The 19610-nt window shown below is 36.5% G+C and overlaps 4 protein-coding genes across 4 annotated transcripts; 3 read left to right on the forward strand and 1 right to left on the reverse strand.

Annotated features, from left to right (window-relative positions):
- Positions 1–33: 33 nt before the first annotated feature.
- On the reverse strand, positions 34–2785 carry LOC140988856 (uncharacterized). Its single transcript, XM_073457933.1, has 7 exons — positions 2447–2785; positions 1757–1848; positions 1610–1651; positions 1418–1505; positions 1005–1101; positions 478–578; positions 34–377 (listed from the first exon to the last, which is right to left on the reverse strand). The coding sequence occupies exons 1-7, from the start codon at positions 2575–2577 to the stop codon at positions 254–256; spliced, it is 675 nt and encodes a 224-aa protein (XP_073314034.1). The 5' UTR covers positions 2578–2785; the 3' UTR covers positions 34–253.
- Positions 2786–4570: 1785 nt separating this feature from the next.
- Positions 4571–7524, forward strand: LOC140988141 (peptidyl-prolyl cis-trans isomerase FKBP16-1, chloroplastic). The gene is given in 9 exon segments (XM_073457094.1): positions 4571–4678; positions 5310–5352; positions 5354–5499; positions 5632–5666; positions 6339–6432; positions 6600–6660; positions 6787–6832; positions 6958–7028; positions 7322–7524. Coding segments are annotated over 9 exon segments (633 nt in total). The 5' UTR covers positions 4571–4619; the 3' UTR covers positions 7400–7524.
- A 2163-nt stretch (positions 7525–9687) lies between these two features.
- LOC140987138 (protein transport protein sft2) lies at positions 9688–11811 on the forward strand. Its single transcript, XM_073455544.1, has 4 exons — positions 9688–9973; positions 10946–11213; positions 11297–11401; positions 11520–11811. Exons 1-4 carry the CDS (start codon positions 9774–9776, stop codon positions 11628–11630), a joined length of 684 nt encoding a protein of 227 aa, XP_073311645.1. The 5' UTR covers positions 9688–9773; the 3' UTR covers positions 11631–11811.
- A 3551-nt stretch (positions 11812–15362) lies between these two features.
- LOC140987405 (uncharacterized) lies at positions 15363–18992 on the forward strand. The gene is made up of 2 exons (XM_073455894.1): positions 15363–18293; positions 18407–18992. Exons 1-2 carry the CDS (start codon positions 15458–15460, stop codon positions 18862–18864), a joined length of 3294 nt encoding a protein of 1097 aa, XP_073311995.1. The 5' UTR covers positions 15363–15457; the 3' UTR covers positions 18865–18992.
- The last annotated feature ends 618 nt before the right edge of the window (positions 18993–19610 follow it).

Here is a 19610-nt window from a genome sequence, read left to right on the forward strand (position 1 = left end):
CCAATTTTAAGCACCAATAATGTACTATCAACGTAGCGCTAGGCAAAACAACCAGTTAACAATACACACACATGTAGATTACAATCTGAAAACATTTTTCAAGAAAATATCAATCAGCAACATTTGGAAATCAAAAGAGTCGACCAACACAACACAACACAACTTCGGTGTATACCTCAGTCAGAAGAGTATGTTCTGTTTTTTACGCATGTCTCGTATCGCTTAGTACTTGAACCAAAAAAATCACGCAATCTTATTTCATGTACCTCTGAAGAAATTTTCGGTGGAAGTCATTCCGGATAGTGTCATTGATGAAGCGCTTCGCTGGTTTTGACTCACCACGAGCTTGGTTCTTGAAAACCACATCATCATCCCATCTGAACAAATAGAGCGTTGAGAGGACTTACAGTGATGTTATCAAACACAATATCATTGTGACGGGAAAGAGCATAAATTCCAATAGGCAGTTCAAGATACCTTCTCTTCACACTAAAGGAAGTCACGTTGTTTAGCAACGGATTTCCACGCAACAACTGCTCTTCTTTAGCTTTAAGCTCCTCTTCTTGCTGTATCCGTTCCTGCCAAAAATGTAACACTTCATTATTTATACATTCATTATGAGGAATTGAGAGCACCACCGGATTTACGTATAAAAGTCAAACAGATATATCAAGGCAAGTAAGCACTTAACCCTTGAATCTAAATACAAAACACACCAATAATGAGAAAAAAGGGGAATATATCACCAAAAATATCATAATGCAAACAGGGTAATTTGCACTAAAAGATTCGGAGCTCAAATTTTGTAGTGCTCCATGAAGAGGCCAGTAAATGCTGGTGTCTAGAGTATCGAGCATTTAAGTATAACATTGTATGGGAGAAAAATACTTTAGTTTAAACATTAATATAAGTTCCATAACTGTGACAAATACCATCCACAATGATTAGAAACAGAGCCGACTATAAAGTAAAACAAGATACAATAAGACTGACATAGAACTCACTTCTCGTTCTTTCAGCTCTGCCTTTTCCTTCCTCAAACGTTCAAGCTCAGCCAAAAGTGCTTCTTCATCATCCCCGTCGTCGTCGTCGTCGTCCTCGCTAAAGAAACAGAATATAATTAACATCAGTGATAATAAAAATGATAAATTCAGCACAATTTGAGACATTTCACAACAAAAAATATAAGCCAAAAAAATAGTTAGAAGATCAAAACAAAGATTAAAAATACCCAAAAGTAGAATATAAATAAACAAATAGAGTCAGAAAGAAAAAAAAATACAAGTGTATATGAATAGGTGACGGCGAATATTTCTCAAGTACAACCAAATGTTTGCCTGTCTATTTACTCAATACATTACCGATGCTTGTAAGAAGAATCATTTAAGAGTAAAAAAGAACTGTCCGAGGTACAAACCTTTCATCATCGGACTGAACTTCTACATCAGCATCATCAGCATCTACACTTCGTGGAACAATCCGATCTTCAACTTCTCTCTTGGTCCCTGCAAATAATGGTGCCTCATCACATCGTTAAAGCAACAGACAAAAATAAATTCTTTCATCACTTTGTTTGAAGCTCCAAATCAAGCTACAGATCATCATTTACCTTCAAGAAGCAGCTGACCTCCCTTTCGACGTTCTCTGTCCTCTGAAACAAATATATGAAGTGTGATGACATAGACGAATACAATAAGGTGGTAGGGCAAGAATTTTCAAATATAGTTGTGCACACATAAAGCTTAATCAAACTAACCCTTAGATGAGAAATGCCTTGTCTCCCGCTCCTCCAATTCATCTCGGAGATCCCGTCTTTGCAGCTCATCTTGAGTGTCTTGTCCTTCCTTTCTGTTTCCAGGTATTGAATAAAATATTAATGTTTCAAATCGTTCAGGCACAAAAAAATAACATAAACGGGTAGATAATTAAACTCTCCCTTTCTTGTTAGTGGTGGCATAAAGTAACCATCTGATCAGCGACATGATTTTAATTTTTTTTTTGTGGGTGGGGGGGTAAAATAAGTATATACTGTATGAAGCAAGAAATGAAAAAAAAAATTAACATGAATCCAGTGATTCTGGATAACACTAGGTAATAAAGAACATCTAATATTACACCGAGGAGTAAACGGATGCGAGAAAAAAGGACAGTTTCAAAGTTTTGCAACAAACAAATAATCATTTTAAAATGATTTCAGAGTCGTTCATCGTCTCTTCATCCAAATAATGAGGAAAAACAACCAAAAGTTAAGCTTGCATAGCAAGATAATGGACCACGGCTTAAGATACAGCTCATTTAATCGCACAATTGATCAAAAACAGAAGGAAAAAACAACGAATTAAACCATATTATTCAGCATAACATAAAATCATTACAAAAAATTGAACGATAAGTAACACCGCAAGATTGATAGACCCACGGAAGAGACGGAGAGCGAAGAACAAACCTAGGTTTTAAGGCAGTGTGAGAAGCGATATCCCTCGAAGAGTACTTTTGAGATGGGCCAAAAATTCTTGTGCCCCCTTGTTCGTTTCCTCCTTTAGCGGGTGCCCACGTAGGTCTAGCGGCGGTCGTCATATCGAAGCCCTAAAATCGTTGGGGATTCGAATTCTAAGCAATTCTGTAAATTAATCAAGCTGTGATTAGTAGGTACCAATACACAAGAGACGCGCAGCTGAAATTGCAACTGGATGACAGAATTTAGGGTTTTTTAGCACCTCCGATTCGATTTCGACCAAGAAAAAGGGAGCAGGGAGAGCGTAATTATTGGTCAGAAGCGATTAACCGTTAAGAAAATGACATGCAGTATATTTCATTTTATAAATTTCCTCGGATAATGCTGAAGTTAATACGAACAATAACGATAATGTACTCCGTGCTTTTTATAGGCTTTATTTTTTCACACATATTACTGAAAATAAAGAATAGTCTCTTGTGAGACGGTCTCAAGAATCTTTATCTGTGAGACGGATCAATCCTACCGATATTCACAATAAAAAATAATACTCTTAACATAAAAAGTAATATTTTTTCGTGGATGACCCAAATAAGATATTCGTCTAACAAAATACGACCCGTGAGACCGTCTCACACAAGTTTTTGTCGAAAATAAATTATACAAACAAAATTTTTAATATATTCTTGTTTAGTGATAATAAAAAACAATTAAAATTAAATATAAACATATTAGTAAAAGTTTTTTATATTTTTTTCATGAATTTAATTTTGCATGCCAAAAAGAAATAAGAGGTTAAAATAAAAATGATATTTTTATGGTTCTAAAAATTAAACTAAAACAATATTTTGTTTTTATTATGACTTGAATATTGTTGTTCAAAATATATGGAAGAAAGAGAACAGATAGCTATGTGTAAAACCAGCAAATCAATGTAGTTAATCAAAACAGTAGTACAATAAATCAAATCGAGGCCTGTAGCTTGTACAGTTTCCTTAAAACAGATTCGCCCCCTCCGGTATGTGCTCCGAGGATTCAGCGGACGTCTGTTTCCCACGATACAACGGGCAAACCAGCAGAGTTGCAGCACAAAGCACTATGCTAGCGAACAAAATCAGTACCTGAACTTTATCAGTGAACAGAGCATGAACAGTACTGTAGCAGCAGAAGCAGAAGTAGTACTGTAGCAGAACGAGCAGCAGAAGTACTGTAACAGAACAGAAGTACTGTAGCAGATGCAGTACTAGAGCAGAACCAGAAGTACTGTAGTAAAAGCAGAAGTACTGTAGCCGAACGCAGAAGTATAGTGAGGAGAAAGTGGATTTTCGGTAGGTTTTCTAGGTTAGGCACATCTCCTATTTATACTTGTCAATACCATCCATACGAAAGGCCAAAAATTGCCTTAAAGATGCCTTAAAGATAGTAGATGAATCACTAACAGTTGGGAGATGAAGCACCAACAGTCAGACCATGCGAAAGGTCTCAAGGGCATGTGAAAGGTCTCAGCTGGAAAAAAAATAACAAAAGATGGCATAGACTACTAGGCGATTTTTGCCTTGATCGGTCCGACATTCGACGCACTCAGGTCACGCTCGTACGCTTGCACACAAGTCAAGCCTTTTTCCACTGCAAACATGATTTGCACCCCCCTGCGCCTGTGTGCGCGAGAGAGAACCTCTTGACCAATCATTGTTACACCTCCCTAAAGTGTAACACAATATAAAATTATATATACCACTTCATTTTTCCAATGTGGGATAAACCCACCTTTCAAATTTCCATTCACACACATGGAAAGCCCATAAGCCTAAAAGCCCATACTTTTAATCCAACAAATATTATATACATTATAGATTATTCAAATATATTAAGATGATTTTCTTTAAGTTATCTAAATAATAAAAATATATTTGAAAATATTTCAGATGCACTATTTTTATTTAATAATTTATATGATTGTAATAAAAAGATAATATTGAAAATCATCAGACAATATCTATCAAGCCAATTAACGATAGTTGATTTTTGTTGAAAAGTGATTATTATATTGAATACATAAATATTATAAAAATGTTATTTTTGATTATATGTGTGTGTGTGTGTATAGCTTCGACCCGGACAAAACTGATTTGGTCTCGCAATTCTAGTCCAGACGTCTCCAACAATGGAAGCTCCTGCACTTCAATTCCGTATCCAATTTCTAAAGCTTTCCGCTTTTGCAAGGTGAAATCCATTTCCCGATAACAATCGATCCTGTGTCTTTTTCTTGGTTCGAAATTTGCATTATAGTACTTGAACCTACTGCTCATTTGGTACAAGTTAGTAAGTTTCCATTCTGAAAATTTTTATCTGTTGTTTGTACTGGATTTTTTTTGTGGAGTTCAATTGCAGCTGACAGTGTTTAGTTCTTGAATCTGGACAGTCAAAATAATTTCATAATGCGCTCTGTCAATGAAATAATCTCGCATTGATGACATCTTATGTTGAGGATGTTTCAATAAATTAGATAATAGATTTTGTTTAGAAAGTTTCAATTTACCTTTTTTTAAAAAAAATCAGTATGATCGTCAGTGATTGGATTCCTCGATTTTCGAATGTCATTGTAAAATTTGAAGTATGGTGACTGGTGTGGCTATAATTAAATGAACTCGTGCTTATTGACATTTTCAAGAATCGATGGATGACATGGTGCCAATGACAACTTATTATTTTGTGCATTACATGCTATTTCGATCCAAGTTAGTTGGTTTAGATTTTAGGGTTATCAAATTTGTTTATAGCTTTTTACTGATGCTTTTGGTTGCGGGCTCTGAGTGTAAAACCCTGAGTTTCAGTTATGTTTTGAAGACTACAGTATCAGGAGAATCCAAGAATTCAAGGTTGCTGCACAAAAAAATATTGAAGGGCGGATCCCCAGCGCTTGCAGCACAAAAATTGCCAAGAAGAGCAATTCTGCCACTCTTAGGAGTTAATATGATATCCGCTAATGTTTGTACTGTTTTTGCTGCCCCTGTGAAGGAAATGAAAGAACCAGAGATACTGAGGTAAATGCTGTTTGGACTTCTTTTATTCTCTGATATTGTTGGGCAAAGAGAAACAATGCATATACCCGTAGTTCAGTACTCGGTACTGTAACTGGTTCCTTTGTGATGGCTACCATGTTTTGAAGCATGCAGGATTCTGAAGTTTGCTAGTGGAGTCAGAATGCAAGGTAAAATCTTTCAGTGCTTGAGACAAAACTTTTGTTCTATACTTCTATCGGTTCATGAGTATGAATGTAGTTGTGGGGGCTAAGGGGAATTCTTATAAGGATAATTCAAATCGAAGCAATTGGATGTCCAACTCGGGCCTATATGACCGATCAATAGAAATATTCCACATTTGTCATATATTCCATACATCACACTAGATAGATATCATATTCATGGAATAGGATGCACTTTCAAGATGCCTTGGTGGTGAAATGGTAGACACGCGAGACTCAAAATCTCGTGCTAAAGAGCGTGGAGGTTCGAGTCTTCTTCAAGGCATAATATTGAGAATGCTCGTTGAATGAGCAATTCAATAAGAGAGCTCGGATCGAATCGGTTTCGATCCGAGCTCTTGGAATTGGAATAAGTAACAATATTAAATGCATCATATGAAAAGCGATTTGAATTTCAGTCTATCTTCATGTATACATCTAAAAATGATTATTCAACTACACGTCACATTCAAAAACATTTCTATTTTGAAGTGTACTTGTAATGGGATGGTGAATAAAGCTATCTAACCAACGTGTCCGAGAATTCAAGATTGGGAGGTTGGAAGAGGTGTAGGGAGATAAACATATGCTTTAAACATTAATTATGTTGTCAATTAAGTTAGTTGATATCTGTCGCAGACATCGTTGAAGGTCAAGGTCAGGAAGCCAGTGAAGGGGATCTCGTAGAGTTTAATTATGTATGTAGGCGGTCAAATGGATACTTTGTTCACAGGTATAATTCCATGTTAGGAAGTTTTAAATGGAGTTATACTTTAATTATTCTGTATTTTGTTGTAAGGTTTGTCAATATTTGTTTTTCCTTCATTCATCTCCTTTGATATTTGTTTCTCTTAGCATAAATCATGATTTTGAACATTAATGCACGTTATTTTCCATTAGCTCTGTCGATCAATTCAGCGGAGAGAGTTCTCCTGTCATACTTCCTCTGGATGACAAGCAGGTTAGATTGATTCTCTAATGGTGAGAGTAGAATGAGTGTGAGAAAAATTGTCGCACATTAAACTACTTGTCCATTATCTTTGTGTTAGTCTTATACATCACAATTTGCTTTTGGATGTGATTACAGATAATAAAAGGTTTGAAGGAGGTTTTGATAGGCATGAAGGTTGGAGGTCAGTTCAAACTTTTGTTGCTAAAAATATTTATAGAAACTCAGTGGACATGTAAATTTACATTTCATGATTCTTCTTGTAAGTAGAATGTACGATCACCTGGACTCATAATGATAATTCTTCAGGGAAGAGAAGAGCTTCGATACCTCCTTCCGCAGGATATGTTAGCGAGACTTTACAACCGATTCCTAAGGAGGTTCGTATATGTATATCTGCACAATGACTTTTCGTCCTGTGTTTTTCAGTTTTCTTTTAATGTACTCACCTAATCCATTTGATGCTAGTCTTGCATGGAAATATATTCTATTATTCATTTACATGAAAATTCATATTTAGACTAGGTGTAACGAATTTCACTGTTCTTGATTTTTATGGCATGATGTGTCGATAACTCAAGGTGTGATTGCGTAAGAAAAAACTGTTGGACCTTGTTCCTGTAAACATTTTCTCAGATGACTTGCACGCTAAGCTCGTGCTTGTTGGTTGCAGTTTGGTCCTCGCAGGAGCCTTTTGTCTCATATAAAGGAGCCTTTAGTTTTTGAAGTTCAGCTTTTAAAAGTTCTCTGAGTTCTCTTGTTCATCTCTGGTTGATATTGTCATATTGTAGTGTACACATTGTAATATGATCCTCTGATTTCGTGATCACATAGAGAAATCTTGTTGTAATAATTAAATTCACCTCTGTTTTTCTTTATTTCCTCAATTCTTTTTATGAAGGATTGATTTTTAACACACGTAAATGAAATTATTGTTTAATGTTCGTGTTTCAATTATTATCAAAACACCATTCATTTACAGTTGAATATATGTTATTTTTACCCCAGGTTTTTCACGTAAATTTATTTTATTTTTAAAAATAATTTTTGTTTTTTAAAACCACAAAATCAAAGTTTTTTTAAAACGAAGTAGATTCGTTACAATCCTAAAGCAAATCATCAGAAATAAGAACATGAGTGTCATAAGAAACATAATAACTAGCCTAAGTCATTTTAGCAAGTGTATGAACAACTATATTCGTTTGGCGTCTGAGCTTTATAGGTAAGCTTCTGTGATAGAAGGGAGAACATGCAATAGTAATTGATCCAAACTCGCTTCAATCCATCATTCAATTGAATGGACAACATCAACCACAGATTTGGCATTTGTCTCAAATATGGCATACTGCAGCAACTCTAGTCTCCATTGAGAAATCCCAATTTACAGCATCGAGCAGCGTCTTAGCCCGCTTAACACACCTCCGTCAACCCATGATATTTATGTCATTATACACACCATGTATTGAATCTCGAACGAATTGTTGCAACCCCCATTCATATGCGTCTCCTTAAAGTTGGCCTCGTCAATATTGCATTTCACATGGCCAGATGGTGGTCGTTGCCGTTTAAGAGCCTCATCAGGTTCAATCGAATGAGAATTTTTGAGCATTGATCCATTGCTCGAGTAAATCGAAAGCTAAAGAAATACGTTGATACTTGTAATAATAACGTTTCAAGCAACAATTGTATGAACGACTTCAAGTTATTTGTCCAATCATTCACAAAAGTGCAACAAGTTTGTTTGTCAAACTACAATAAGTTTGAGCATATGGATGGAAATAATTTGAACTCGGGTGAGTTTCCACAACCGAGTCCAATTTCCAAGTATAAAATGTTCATTTCTGGAATTAGTAATATATTTCAAAAATAAATTTTATAAATTAAATGGAATATGAAATACAATTTGTAGCGTAAAACACAAATACTTGAATAGTACTTGAATAGTTAAATATTATCTAATCTAAGCCTATGTGGGCTGTGGTTGGGGTCAGTTAAAAAAGTAGGAGTGAGATAGAAAATATTTAAAAAATAAGGATTCTGACTTTTTTTTTAAGAAACAAGGAGTTGACTTTTGATTATTACATTAACTGCGATTAAACTCTTAACTTAATTAATTCTCCCTTTTTTTTCTTCTCAGTCGACACACATCTTCCCTCAATTAAAATTTACGAGTTTTTTCTCTAAATAGATTTATTGAGTAGACCCAACAATCAACAATGGTCGACCCTCAAATGGTCGACCATTGTTTGCTAAAGACCAAAACTTTGGTCGACCACAAATTTTGGTCTTTGACCAAACAATGGTCAAATAAAGACCAAAGCAATTTGGTCGACCAAACAATTGTTGGTCGACCATTGCTTTGGTGTTGGTCGACCATTTTGACCAAAGCAATGGTCGATCAACAATTGTTTGGTCGACTAAATTGCTTTGGTCTTTCACCAAAGCAATGATCGACCATTGGTCGACCAAACAATGATTGATCATTGTTTGGTCTTTGGTCGATCATTGTTGGGTCTTGGGTAGATCCAAGAGTGGATAGATGGTCGATTCACGTTTGGATCGACCAAAACGTAGTCGAAATTTTCTTCTTCAATCAGTCGATCGACCAACGAAAATAAACAATAAATCGAAATAAATGTTAATATTATCAGATTATTATTATCCATTACGTCGATTTGTGTTGTGAATTATAGTCGGAAAAGAAATGAAAATGGGGTCGACGGAGAGGATTTAGGTTGAGTCCACCATAAGAATGAATTACGTGTTTAAAATAAAGAGTGGGTCTCATGTGAGATCGTCTCACGGATCATAATCTGTGAGACGGGTCAACCCTACTCATATTCACAATAAAAAGTAATACTTTTAGCATAAAAAATAATACTTTTTCATGGATGACCTAAATAAAAGATCCGTCTCACAAATATGACCCGTGAAACCGTCTCACACAAATTTTTACCTAAAATAAATGTATATATGTCATCAAATTTAATGATGTATTTACAATTAATACACAAAATACTTGAGAATACACTCACTTTTCCCCAAATTTCCGCAGTGGCTGGGATCTGCTTTCAGTTATTGCGTTTAACATTGTTGAACACAGATTGTGATCTGTCAAAACTACAATGCAGAATTGGTTTTCAGGAGGTGTTCGTGAGAATGAAGTCCAGCAGAAGGCCTCATCCTCTCTGCTAGCGGATTGGAATTCGTACGCAGCCGCCAGATCCCCCGACGAGAATAGCGGCGGCGGCTCTCTCGTCGGTGTGTTCGACATCGAATCCGCTGTCAGATCCGCCAACGACACCGTTTCCGGCACCTTCAGTGTGTAAGCTTCCATGCTTTCCCGAGTTTTTTTCATCCGTCGTAGGGTTTATCACATGGTCACAGCCCTTTATTTATTCGTCGATTTGAATTATTTGCTCGAGCTTATGTGATTCGTAACTAGGATTGGTCATTGCGACGCTGTTTTTTTTTCCATCAACGACAATTGGGTTGGCTGAATCATTGGGTTGTAAATTAAATATGACCGTGGGAATGCTTCGTATTGTTTCCCTAATTTCAGAATCGAATAGCTGACCACGTACAAACCTAAGCACACTGTTGTTGGCATTTATCGGCCTTAAATTTTCCACAACAAAGTTATGATTAGACGAGTTTGAGATGAAGATAGCTTGCTTTCCCAGGAACTGCGCAGGTGATAGTGTGGTTGGAAAACAAATCCACTGGATAGGTGTACTATCCAATTGTTTAAACTTATCACCCTTTAGTTTTGGTTACTGATATCAAATCCCATTTACTGTAGCTTATTCGCTAGAGATAGAAGAAAGTAGGATTTTAATCATTTAATCCGTCATAAGGTTTATTCAAAGATGATGATGCCGAGATGGATGGATTGGACATTTAAGTTTGCCAAAGACATGTTAAGGAAGGTTTGGAGGAACCTGCGTTTATTTTTATATATGGTTCGGATATGATTATAAATTCATATAATCGTTATGTAGCTGATTGAGTTGTCCTTAATCATATGGGCTTTGCATGAAAATTTGAGGTGGATTTTCAGCCATCCGTTTTTCTTGGAAACTGAGTTGTTCTGGGGTTGCAGAAATTATATGCCAAGGGTACGATAAGTTCCTGGAATGCGAGTGTTAGAATAGATTATTCAAGGATTGTATAAATTGGAATTTCAATGTCAGGAGGTTTATTGGTTATTTTTAGAGTGTAAACTGAAACTAGCACTAACGGGAGAACACTTTGATTCGTTTTTTTCATTCGATCGTTTGTGCAATCTTCTGTACAGGGTTTCTAAAGGTGTAAGAGATATACCAGGAAATTTCCAGTCCGCCACTAGTTCCATCCCTTCAGGGAAAGCACTCATGTATTTTGCCTTATTCCTGGCTAGTGGAGTTTTCTTTGTGTTTATAGCATTCAGTTTGTTTCTTCCGGTCATTGCATTGGTGCCTCAGAAATTTGCTATCTGCTTTACTGTTGGTTGTGCCTTCATCATCGGGTCATTTTTTGCCCTCAAAGGTCCAAAGAATCAGTTTGACCACATGACATCAAAGGAGGTGTGCTAAATTACACTATACTAAAATTCTATATCCTCCCCTGGAGTTGAAACTTTTCTAATGCGTCTGTATTTTCCTATCAGAGGCTTCCTTTTACGTTAGGGTTCCTTGGCTGCATGGTTGGGACCATTTACGGCTCTATGATACTTCATAGTTATCTTATGTCTCTGTCCTTTTCTTTGTTTCAGGTATGAACTCCTTTCAACTCTGAATTTCAGATGTTAATTCATTGGTTTATTTGTCTAATTTTACATAAAAAAAATTTGATGTTTGGCGTGTACATAATTTTGAAATGATGTACTGTAGGTGCTGGCACTAGCATACTATGCTATCTCTTACTTTCCTGGTGGATCGGCTGGGATGAAGTTTCTTTTATCGTCTTTGACGTCTTCTATTATGAGGTGCTTTGGCAGGTGACGTTGACAACCGAAATCCTGCGTAGTTGTTCACTGATGCTTAATGTCAAAAGTTTCTCAGCAATATCCTTGATTAAGTGAGACAGCATGTCGACTTTATAGAGATGTATGACGGGACTCGGGATTGAATATCCTACTATAGCATTGAATATATCTTCTGCTTGGATTGATACATTTTAGACTTGAATTGTTACAAAAGTGAACGTCCAAGAATCAGTACTAGGATTTCGAGTACAAAGCAAAATCGTGGTACAATTCCAAACCGAAAGCCTTCTTAATTCCAATTTCATTGGTCCATTTCTATTTCTGAGTCAAAAGAGAGAGCAGCTCGCGGGAATAAGAAATGCTAATGCCCCAAAACCATTAGTTACTGTATCTTTCAATAGTTGGGGCAAAAGGGGATTGTGGGAATGAAAGTGACAACCAACCTCAATTGGAGACATTGATTCGGCACACACTTTGGAGCATAGACCAGACAAATCCCGGTTCTTGTACAAAAAAAACATTTTTAGATAGCGAAAGCTATATTATCATTAAAAAAAATAAGCATAAAGTTACAAACCCGTCCTTCTATCAAATATTCTGATTTTTCCTGGATGCTTATGTTCAAATAAACTTACTTAATACAAATTCAACTAACACAAACAACCATTTGAAGCCAAATTAGTCTTCAAATTTAGTTTATTATTCGCAATACGTAATAAGTTTATCATTCGTCCATCCTTTACTTGGTAGACGTGGAGATAGCAATCCAATCAAATGAAAGGTATTGAATTTTTTNTATGAGAATACACTACAGTCTCGGTATGCGCCTCTTCGGGTTCATTCTTGTACAATTGTTTTGTGTGGTTCTCTCCATTGAACGTGAAGGTTAATAAAAATAGTAACCCTCAATAAAATAATAATAATCAGTGACTAAGAAACCATTTAAAGTTTTTAAATATTTTCGTGTCTCTACGTGAGGTGGTTGACATCTGCTGAGACTGCATGAAACAACAAGGATATAGAATATAGCTGGCTGTCCGTCCACATGGTAAATTTTATTTTAATTTTTTGGAAGATTGATCATATTAATTTTTGGCAAAGAAAAATTAGATGCCTTTCGCCTTCAAAAATATGTACTTCTGGCCAACATCTGATGATTCAATTAAGGGGAAGTTGGTGAAAAATCCCCAATCAAAACATTTATTTGGGTTCACTCCCTACCCACAAAATTGTGGTACTATGTCATACAAATTGTGGTACACTTCATGTAGAAATGTGGTACACTTCATGTGGAAATGTGGTACTAAAAAAGTACCCAGGGACTGAACACAAAAAAAAACGGCCGCTGGAGATTGAAGTCCAATTTACCTTTCAATTAACCTGTTAATATAATATATAATATATTATTAATCATTTAATCCTTCATGTCATGTGACATCTCATGCCACCGACTCGAACTTTAGACAAATTATATATATAAAAAATAATCTTATATGAATGGGGGGTCACAACATGGCACGTTCTTGAAATTATACCATGTTTCAAGCCCACCTTGGGGATTGATTAGGTGGAACAAAAATCCTTTTTTAATATATATAAGGCTGCGTTTGGTTGAATGATAAAATAAATTAATGATTAGTATGTAAATGATAAAAAAAATGATTGTCGTAGGTATGTAATATATGGTAGTATGTTTGGTAAGATTTTTAAGTGTAGGATAATTTTGAATTTTTTGATGAAATGACAAAATTGCCCTTTTTTTTATTCTTCCACTCCGGCGGCGGTCGGCGGCTGGCGGTGGTCGGCCAGAAGCGGCGGCGGTGGCCGGCTGTGGTCGTCGGTCGGCGGCGGTCGGCGGTGGTCGGCGGTCGGCGGTCAGCGGTCGGCGGTGGTCGTCGGCCGGCGGTGGGGGTTGTCGGTGGAAGGAAGTGGTGGTGAGTTTGAATTTAGGAGAAGGGTAAAATTGGAAAAATAAGATGGATTAAGAGTGGGATAAATAATCCTAAGGGGTGAGGAGGTATTATTTTAACCTACCTAATATAACTTAATCATCCATAGGAGGGATTGACTTGGTTAAATAATCACGCGTACCAAACGAGGAATAAGAAAAAAAATAAACCCACCTTATCCCATCAACCAAACGCCCCCTAAGAGTACAAAGTTTGTCCTTCAATTTTATCTGTGCTAATACATACATACGTGAAAATGTTGCGATGGGCCTTATATGTATGTATTAGCACATATGGGAAACAAAATGTGACCGACTGAGAAATTTATATAATATATTAACACAAAAAAATACAAAATTGATTACAAATTTGTTTTTTTTTTTAAGGACTTTTAAAGTTTTTATGTCATCAGCAACGTACGTATTCTGGATTGGATCGAAAATGATTTTTTTAAAGGATTTCTAAACTTTATTAATCATTGAATCTTATGTGAGTATACTTGTACTTAACAGGAAAGTCACGTCGGAATTTTGTAAGCTCAAACATAACTTTTTAACTCATTTCTCTATTGTTAACTGATATTAATCACGATTACATATTAATAAGTCATGATTAAGATAACGGACCTTCACAATACCACTTTCATTAGAATGTGGACCTTCCTCTTCTATTAATTAAAATAGCATGGCTTCACATTTATATATATACTGACATCAATAAAGAAGATTTAATTATTTAGCCGCTAATGGTCCATTTGATCAATATGGTTTTTAAATAACATTCATTTTCACTACGTGTAGCTACGGTCACAAGTCCCCGCAATAAATGGCAACCTCTCTCTTAGTATACAGATCCATTTATTTGACTAACATTTAGCAAGAAATTATATCGTAATTACTTTGTTAAAAATTTGTTTAATTTGCTTAAGAGATGCATCCTACCCATATTTTCTTGCAGCAAAGTCCACATTTGGCATGAAATTTAATAAAATAAAAAAAAAGAATTTAAATTTTTATTTCGGGTGAGAAGGTACTCTATTCGTTATGAGTATCATGTGGTTGTTATGCCACTTGTAAATTAAATGTGCATTTAATAATTCGACCTCGACAGAGTAATCAAAGGTGACAACATCATATAGAGAAAAGATCAATTTCTCTATATATAAAAAAAGAAGGGATAAAAGAAACAAAGCAAAGAAAATGACAAAGATATGTACGAAAACCATGTGATCAACGCATTTTTTGATAACTCACATTTGGGATGATATATTGAACTCGAAAACTAATTATAACAAACATTTTTCTCAAGCTAAAAAAATGGCGGAGCATATACGTTGATCAAGTCCTTATATTTTTATAATGATTAAAAAAAAATCATCATAGAATTTATAATTAAGAGGATAAAAACAATAAATTTACTTAAAAACGATATCGATCCGCAACTCATTGCTAGTTTCATTACATATGACATGTAGCTATGATTTGATCTGATCAACCAAGTCATTTCTATGATTCAACCAAGAAATGAAATAATCATGCATAACCATGTCTTGATTTTAATTCTTGAAGGGATTACTACAAATAGATTTAGTTATACAGAACCATGTCGATTCTTGTATCTTTATCTAAACTTTTTCGGTTCAACGAACAGAATAACAAGATTGGCCAATAAAACTGACAGTGCCCAAATTAATAATTTTGGACTTAAATGAATCCAAAAGAACCAATCTGCATCACCATCTTCACTAATCACCAAATTCCAAATAATTTAGTAAATAAAAAAATAAAAGTGTACCTGGATCCAGATCTTCTGCTTTTCAGCTATAAACAAAACATGGGGTTCTCCCCTCAGCAATCCCAAAGAACTGGTCATCTGCTCTTTGATCGCAGCAGCAATGCCTGCACCCTTAAGAAATCACTATTTCACTTGTCATAATAATATTATCTTCTCTTACACCTTTCTACTTATCATAAGCTCTATACTCTTCTCTTCTTGTTTATGCATTGACGAGCAGGGACAAGCTCTGTTAGCATGGAGGAATTCGTTGAATGTATCGACAAATGTTCTTCAATCTTGGAATTCTTCGGACAGATATCCCTGCAATTGGTTTGGGATATATTGCAACTCGAATGGAGATGTGGTGAAGATAATCATGAAAGCAGTTGACTTGCGAGGGCAATTGCCTTCGAATTTTCAATCCCTCAAGTTCTTGAACACTCTCATTCTTTCATCCGTGAACCTCACCGGCGCCATCCCAAAGGAGGTGGGAGACTACCATGAGCTGGTTGTGATTGATATAAGCGATAATGCGATATCTGGGGATGTTCCGGTTGAAATTTGCATGTTAAGTAAGTTGCAAGAGTTGAATCTCAATACAAATCTTTTGGATGGTAGCATTCCTTTCGAAATTGGAAATCTCTCCAGTCTTAGGAGTCTTATGCTCTTTGACAATCAGCTCAACGGCGAGATTCCGAAGAGCGTAGGGAAAATGAACAATCTTGAGGCATTTAGAGCAGGTGGGAATCAGAATCTTAAGGGTGAGTTGCCTTGGGAGATTGGAAACTGCAGCAACTTGGTCGTGCTTGGTTTAGCTGAAACAGGAATTTCCGGAAGTTTACCGTCATCGATAGGGATGCTCAAGAAGCTACAAACAATAGCTATATACACATCTCTGTTGTCTGGTCCCATCCCAGAAAGTATTTGCAACTGCAGTGATTTGCAGAATTTGTACTTGTATCAGAATTCAATAACGGGTTGGATTCCAAGGCGAATAGGGGAACTCAGAATGCTTCAGAACCTACTGCTATGGCAAAACAGCATGGTTGGCACAATCCCATGGGAGATAGGAAGCTGCAGTGATTTAAGGGTCATAGATTTGTCTGAGAATCTGCTGACAGGAAGCATACCAACCAGTGTTGGACAGGTTTCCAAGCTTGAGGAACTGCAGCTGAGTGTCAATCAATTATCAGGTACCATACCCACGGAGATAACAAACTGCGCAGCTCTGACTCATTTGGAAGTAGATAACAACGGAATTTCGGGGCAAATCCCAGCTCAGATCGGCAAACTAACAAGGTTGAATCTTTTTTTCGCCTGGAAGAACAACTTAACTGGCGGTATCCCCGAATCTTTATCTAATTGTGTGAATCTCCAAGCTCTTGATCTTTCTTACAATAAGCTCTTTGGCCCAATCCCAAGAAAGATTTTTGCATTGACAAACCTGACGAAACTGCTTTTGATTTCCAACAATTTGTCAGGATTTATACCACCTGACATTGGAAACTGTACAAATTTGTACAGATTCAGGGTAAGTGATAATAGTCTCGGGGGTACTATTCCATCAGAAATTGGAAACTTGAAAACTTTAAGTTTCCTGGACATGAGTAACAATCAACTTGAGGGGGGCATTCCTCCTTCAATTTCTGGCTGCCAAAACCTTGAGTTTCTTGATCTTCACTCTAATGCACTCGCGGGACCTCTGCCAGATGAGTTTCCCAAAAATCTGCAGTTTGTGGACGTTTCAGGCAATAGGCTAACCGGCACACTCTCTCCTAAAATTGGTTCGCTAACCGAGCTAACCAAACTTAATATCGGGAAAAATCAGCTTTCTGGCTATATTCCATCTGAGATCATGTCCTGCATTAAGCTACAGTTGCTTGATCTTGGAAACAATGGTTTTTCTGGTTATATACCCAAAGAATTGGGTCGACTTCCGTCACTTGAAATTGCTCTCAACTTAAGCTGTAACCGATTTACCGGCGAGATCCCATTTGAATTTTCGAATCTTGACAAACTCGGAGTTCTTGATCTTTCCTACAACAAACTCTCAGGAAAGCTTGAAGTTCTCATAAACCTTCAAAACCTTGTCTCCCTTAATGTGTCGTTTAACGATTTCTCAGGTGAATTGCCGAATACCCCATTCTTTCACCAGCTGCCTCCCAGCGACCTTGCAGGTAACAAAAATCTATACGTCCCCAGTGAAGTTATCACTCGAGCAGACAGCATGCAAGATTCTTTACACGCAAAATCTACCATGACGATAGCATTGACAATCCTTGTTAGCGTCAGTGTCGTGCTCATGCTGCTAGGTACATACTTATTAGTAAGAATCCACAATGATAAAGGTAAATCCATGGAAAATGACGCTTGGGAGATGACATTTTATCAAAAGATGGAATTCTCAGTTGAGGACATCATACAAAATCTCACACCTTCTAATGTCATTGGGACTGGAAGCTCTGGTGTCGTGTATAAGGTAACCGTTCATAATGGGATGACACTAGCTGTGAAAAAAATGTGGTCATCTGAGGAATCTAAAGCGTTCAATTCTGAAATCCGGACTCTTAGTTCAGTCAGGCACAAGAACATTGTTCGACTTCTAGGGTGGGGTTCCAACCGCACAGTAAAATTGTTGTTTTACGATTATCTTCCTAATGGAAGTCTGAGTTCACTTCTTCATGGTGTGGGCAAGGGTGGTGCCGAGTGGGAGGCCAGATACGAAGTCATATTGGCAGTAGCGCATGCTCTTGAGTACTTGCATCACGGCTGTGTTATCCCCATCATGCATGGTGATGTCAAAGCCATGAATGTTCTTTTAGGCCCTAACATGGAGCCATATCTTGCTGACTTTGGGCTGGCAAGGTTTGTCAATGGTGAATCTGACCATATAGGGACTTCAAAACAGAACCACAGGCCTCATTTAGCTGGTTCTTATGGTTACATTGCACCAGGTGTGTATAATATTTTGTTTGAAGAAAAATACTAATAATCAACACCAATGATTATACTTTTCATCCCTAAGTCCTAGTAAACTAATCAGTACTTTTTATCCCTTTCATTGTAGAACATGCTTCGACGCAGCACATCACAGAAAAGAGTGATGTCTACAGTTTTGGGGTCGTCCTCTTAGAGGTGCTGACAGGGAGGCACCCATTAGACCCAACACTGCCAGATGGTGCACATTTTGTTCAATGGGTTCACAACCACATGCAGAGTACGCATGACCCAGTCGACGTATTGGACCCAAAGCTAAGAGGAAGGGGTGACACAGAGATACATGAAATGCTACAAACAATGGCTGTCGCGTTTCTGTGCCTCAGCACCCGTCCGGATGATCGTCCGACGATGAAAGATGTAGTAGCGATGCTAAAAGAAATTCGGCATATGTACCCTGTGAGATCAGAGACCGACGTATTGAAGGGAAGCATATCAGCTACTCACATTACACCTCCTCCGAAGAAGGTGGCTTTGCAGGGGTCCTCTAACTGCTCTTTCGAATTCTCTGCTGATAATGCCGGATGAGTATCTTCTTGTGAATGTATAGTAAGTCAAGGTGGCCTGTAAACGTGATAATCCATTGATTCTCTGTAACTAGGCAATTTGGCATCAGGATCATAATCAATACATGTTTTTCATAATCAATAAATATGGTTACAGAAGATTTCTTCTAGTTCGGTAATAATGCAAACAGTGAGATGCAAACACAATTTGTAACTTAAAAGGCAAATCTGAGGCCTGTCTTGCCAAAAAAAAGCAAGACACCATGTTAAAATATGTGAGGCTCCAAACCAATAATATCACGAATGATCCATTTGGCATGCAGAAAGGAACATGCGTGTAGATTATAAGAATTGTTTTTAGTTTTAGAAATTATTTTTTAAGAAAATTTATATAATAATTTTTTTGGGAATATAATAAAATAGAGCCAATTTTTTGGGTTATTTAATAAATAATATAATAAGTAATAAAAATTGAAAAAAGGGGCTTAACAAAATATTAAAAAACCAAAAACTTCGCCTCTTCAAATTAAATTACTTCCTCTTTTTATTTTTGTTAGTTATAATTCAACAGTTTTAATAATTGTCCGAATTTATATTATCTAAAAAATATTTCTTTTGAAAATATGCAAAAGTAATTTTAAATAAAAAAAAAACTTGCATTTGAGATATTAAATTGTATGCATTAATTAATAATTCTGTCAGGTTATTTCAAATATAAAAATATTAGATGAAATAATTTAAAAACAGTGCAAGTCATGTAATAAACTG

The sequence above is a fragment of the Primulina huaijiensis genome, chromosome 11 (assembly GCF_012295235.1).
Source record: "Primulina huaijiensis isolate GDHJ02 chromosome 11, ASM1229523v2, whole genome shotgun sequence".
Lineage (NCBI taxonomy): Eukaryota > Viridiplantae > Streptophyta > Magnoliopsida > Lamiales > Gesneriaceae > Primulina > Primulina huaijiensis.

Excerpts from the sequence above, each read along its gene's own strand:
- LOC140988856 (XM_073457933.1), bottom strand. The coding sequence starts at position 2,577 with ATGACGACCGCCGCTAGACCTACGTGGGCACCCGCTAAAGGAGGAAAC. Across the intron at positions 1,652-1,756 it reads AAGGCATTTCTCATCTAAGG|AGGACAGAGAACGTCGAAAG; the intron begins GTTAGTTTGATT and ends TATTTGTTTCAG. Across the intron at positions 579-1,004 it reads CAGAGCTGAAAGAACGAGAA|GAACGGATACAGCAAGAAGA; the intron begins GTGAGTTCTATG and ends CATTTTTGGCAG.
- LOC140987138 (XM_073455544.1), top strand. The coding sequence starts at position 9,774 with ATGCAGAATTGGTTTTCAGGAGGTGTTCGTGAGAATGAAGTCCAGCAG. Across the intron at positions 9,974-10,945 it reads GTTTCCGGCACCTTCAGTGT|GGTTTCTAAAGGTGTAAGAG; the intron begins GTAAGCTTCCAT and ends TCTTCTGTACAG. Across the intron at positions 11,402-11,519 it reads TGTCCTTTTCTTTGTTTCAG|GTGCTGGCACTAGCATACTA; the intron begins GTATGAACTCCT and ends GATGTACTGTAG.
- LOC140987405 (XM_073455894.1), top strand. The coding sequence starts at position 15,458 with ATGCCTGCACCCTTAAGAAATCACTATTTCACTTGTCATAATAATATT. Across the intron at positions 18,294-18,406 it reads TTATGGTTACATTGCACCAG|AACATGCTTCGACGCAGCAC; the intron begins GTGTGTATAATA and ends CTTTCATTGTAG.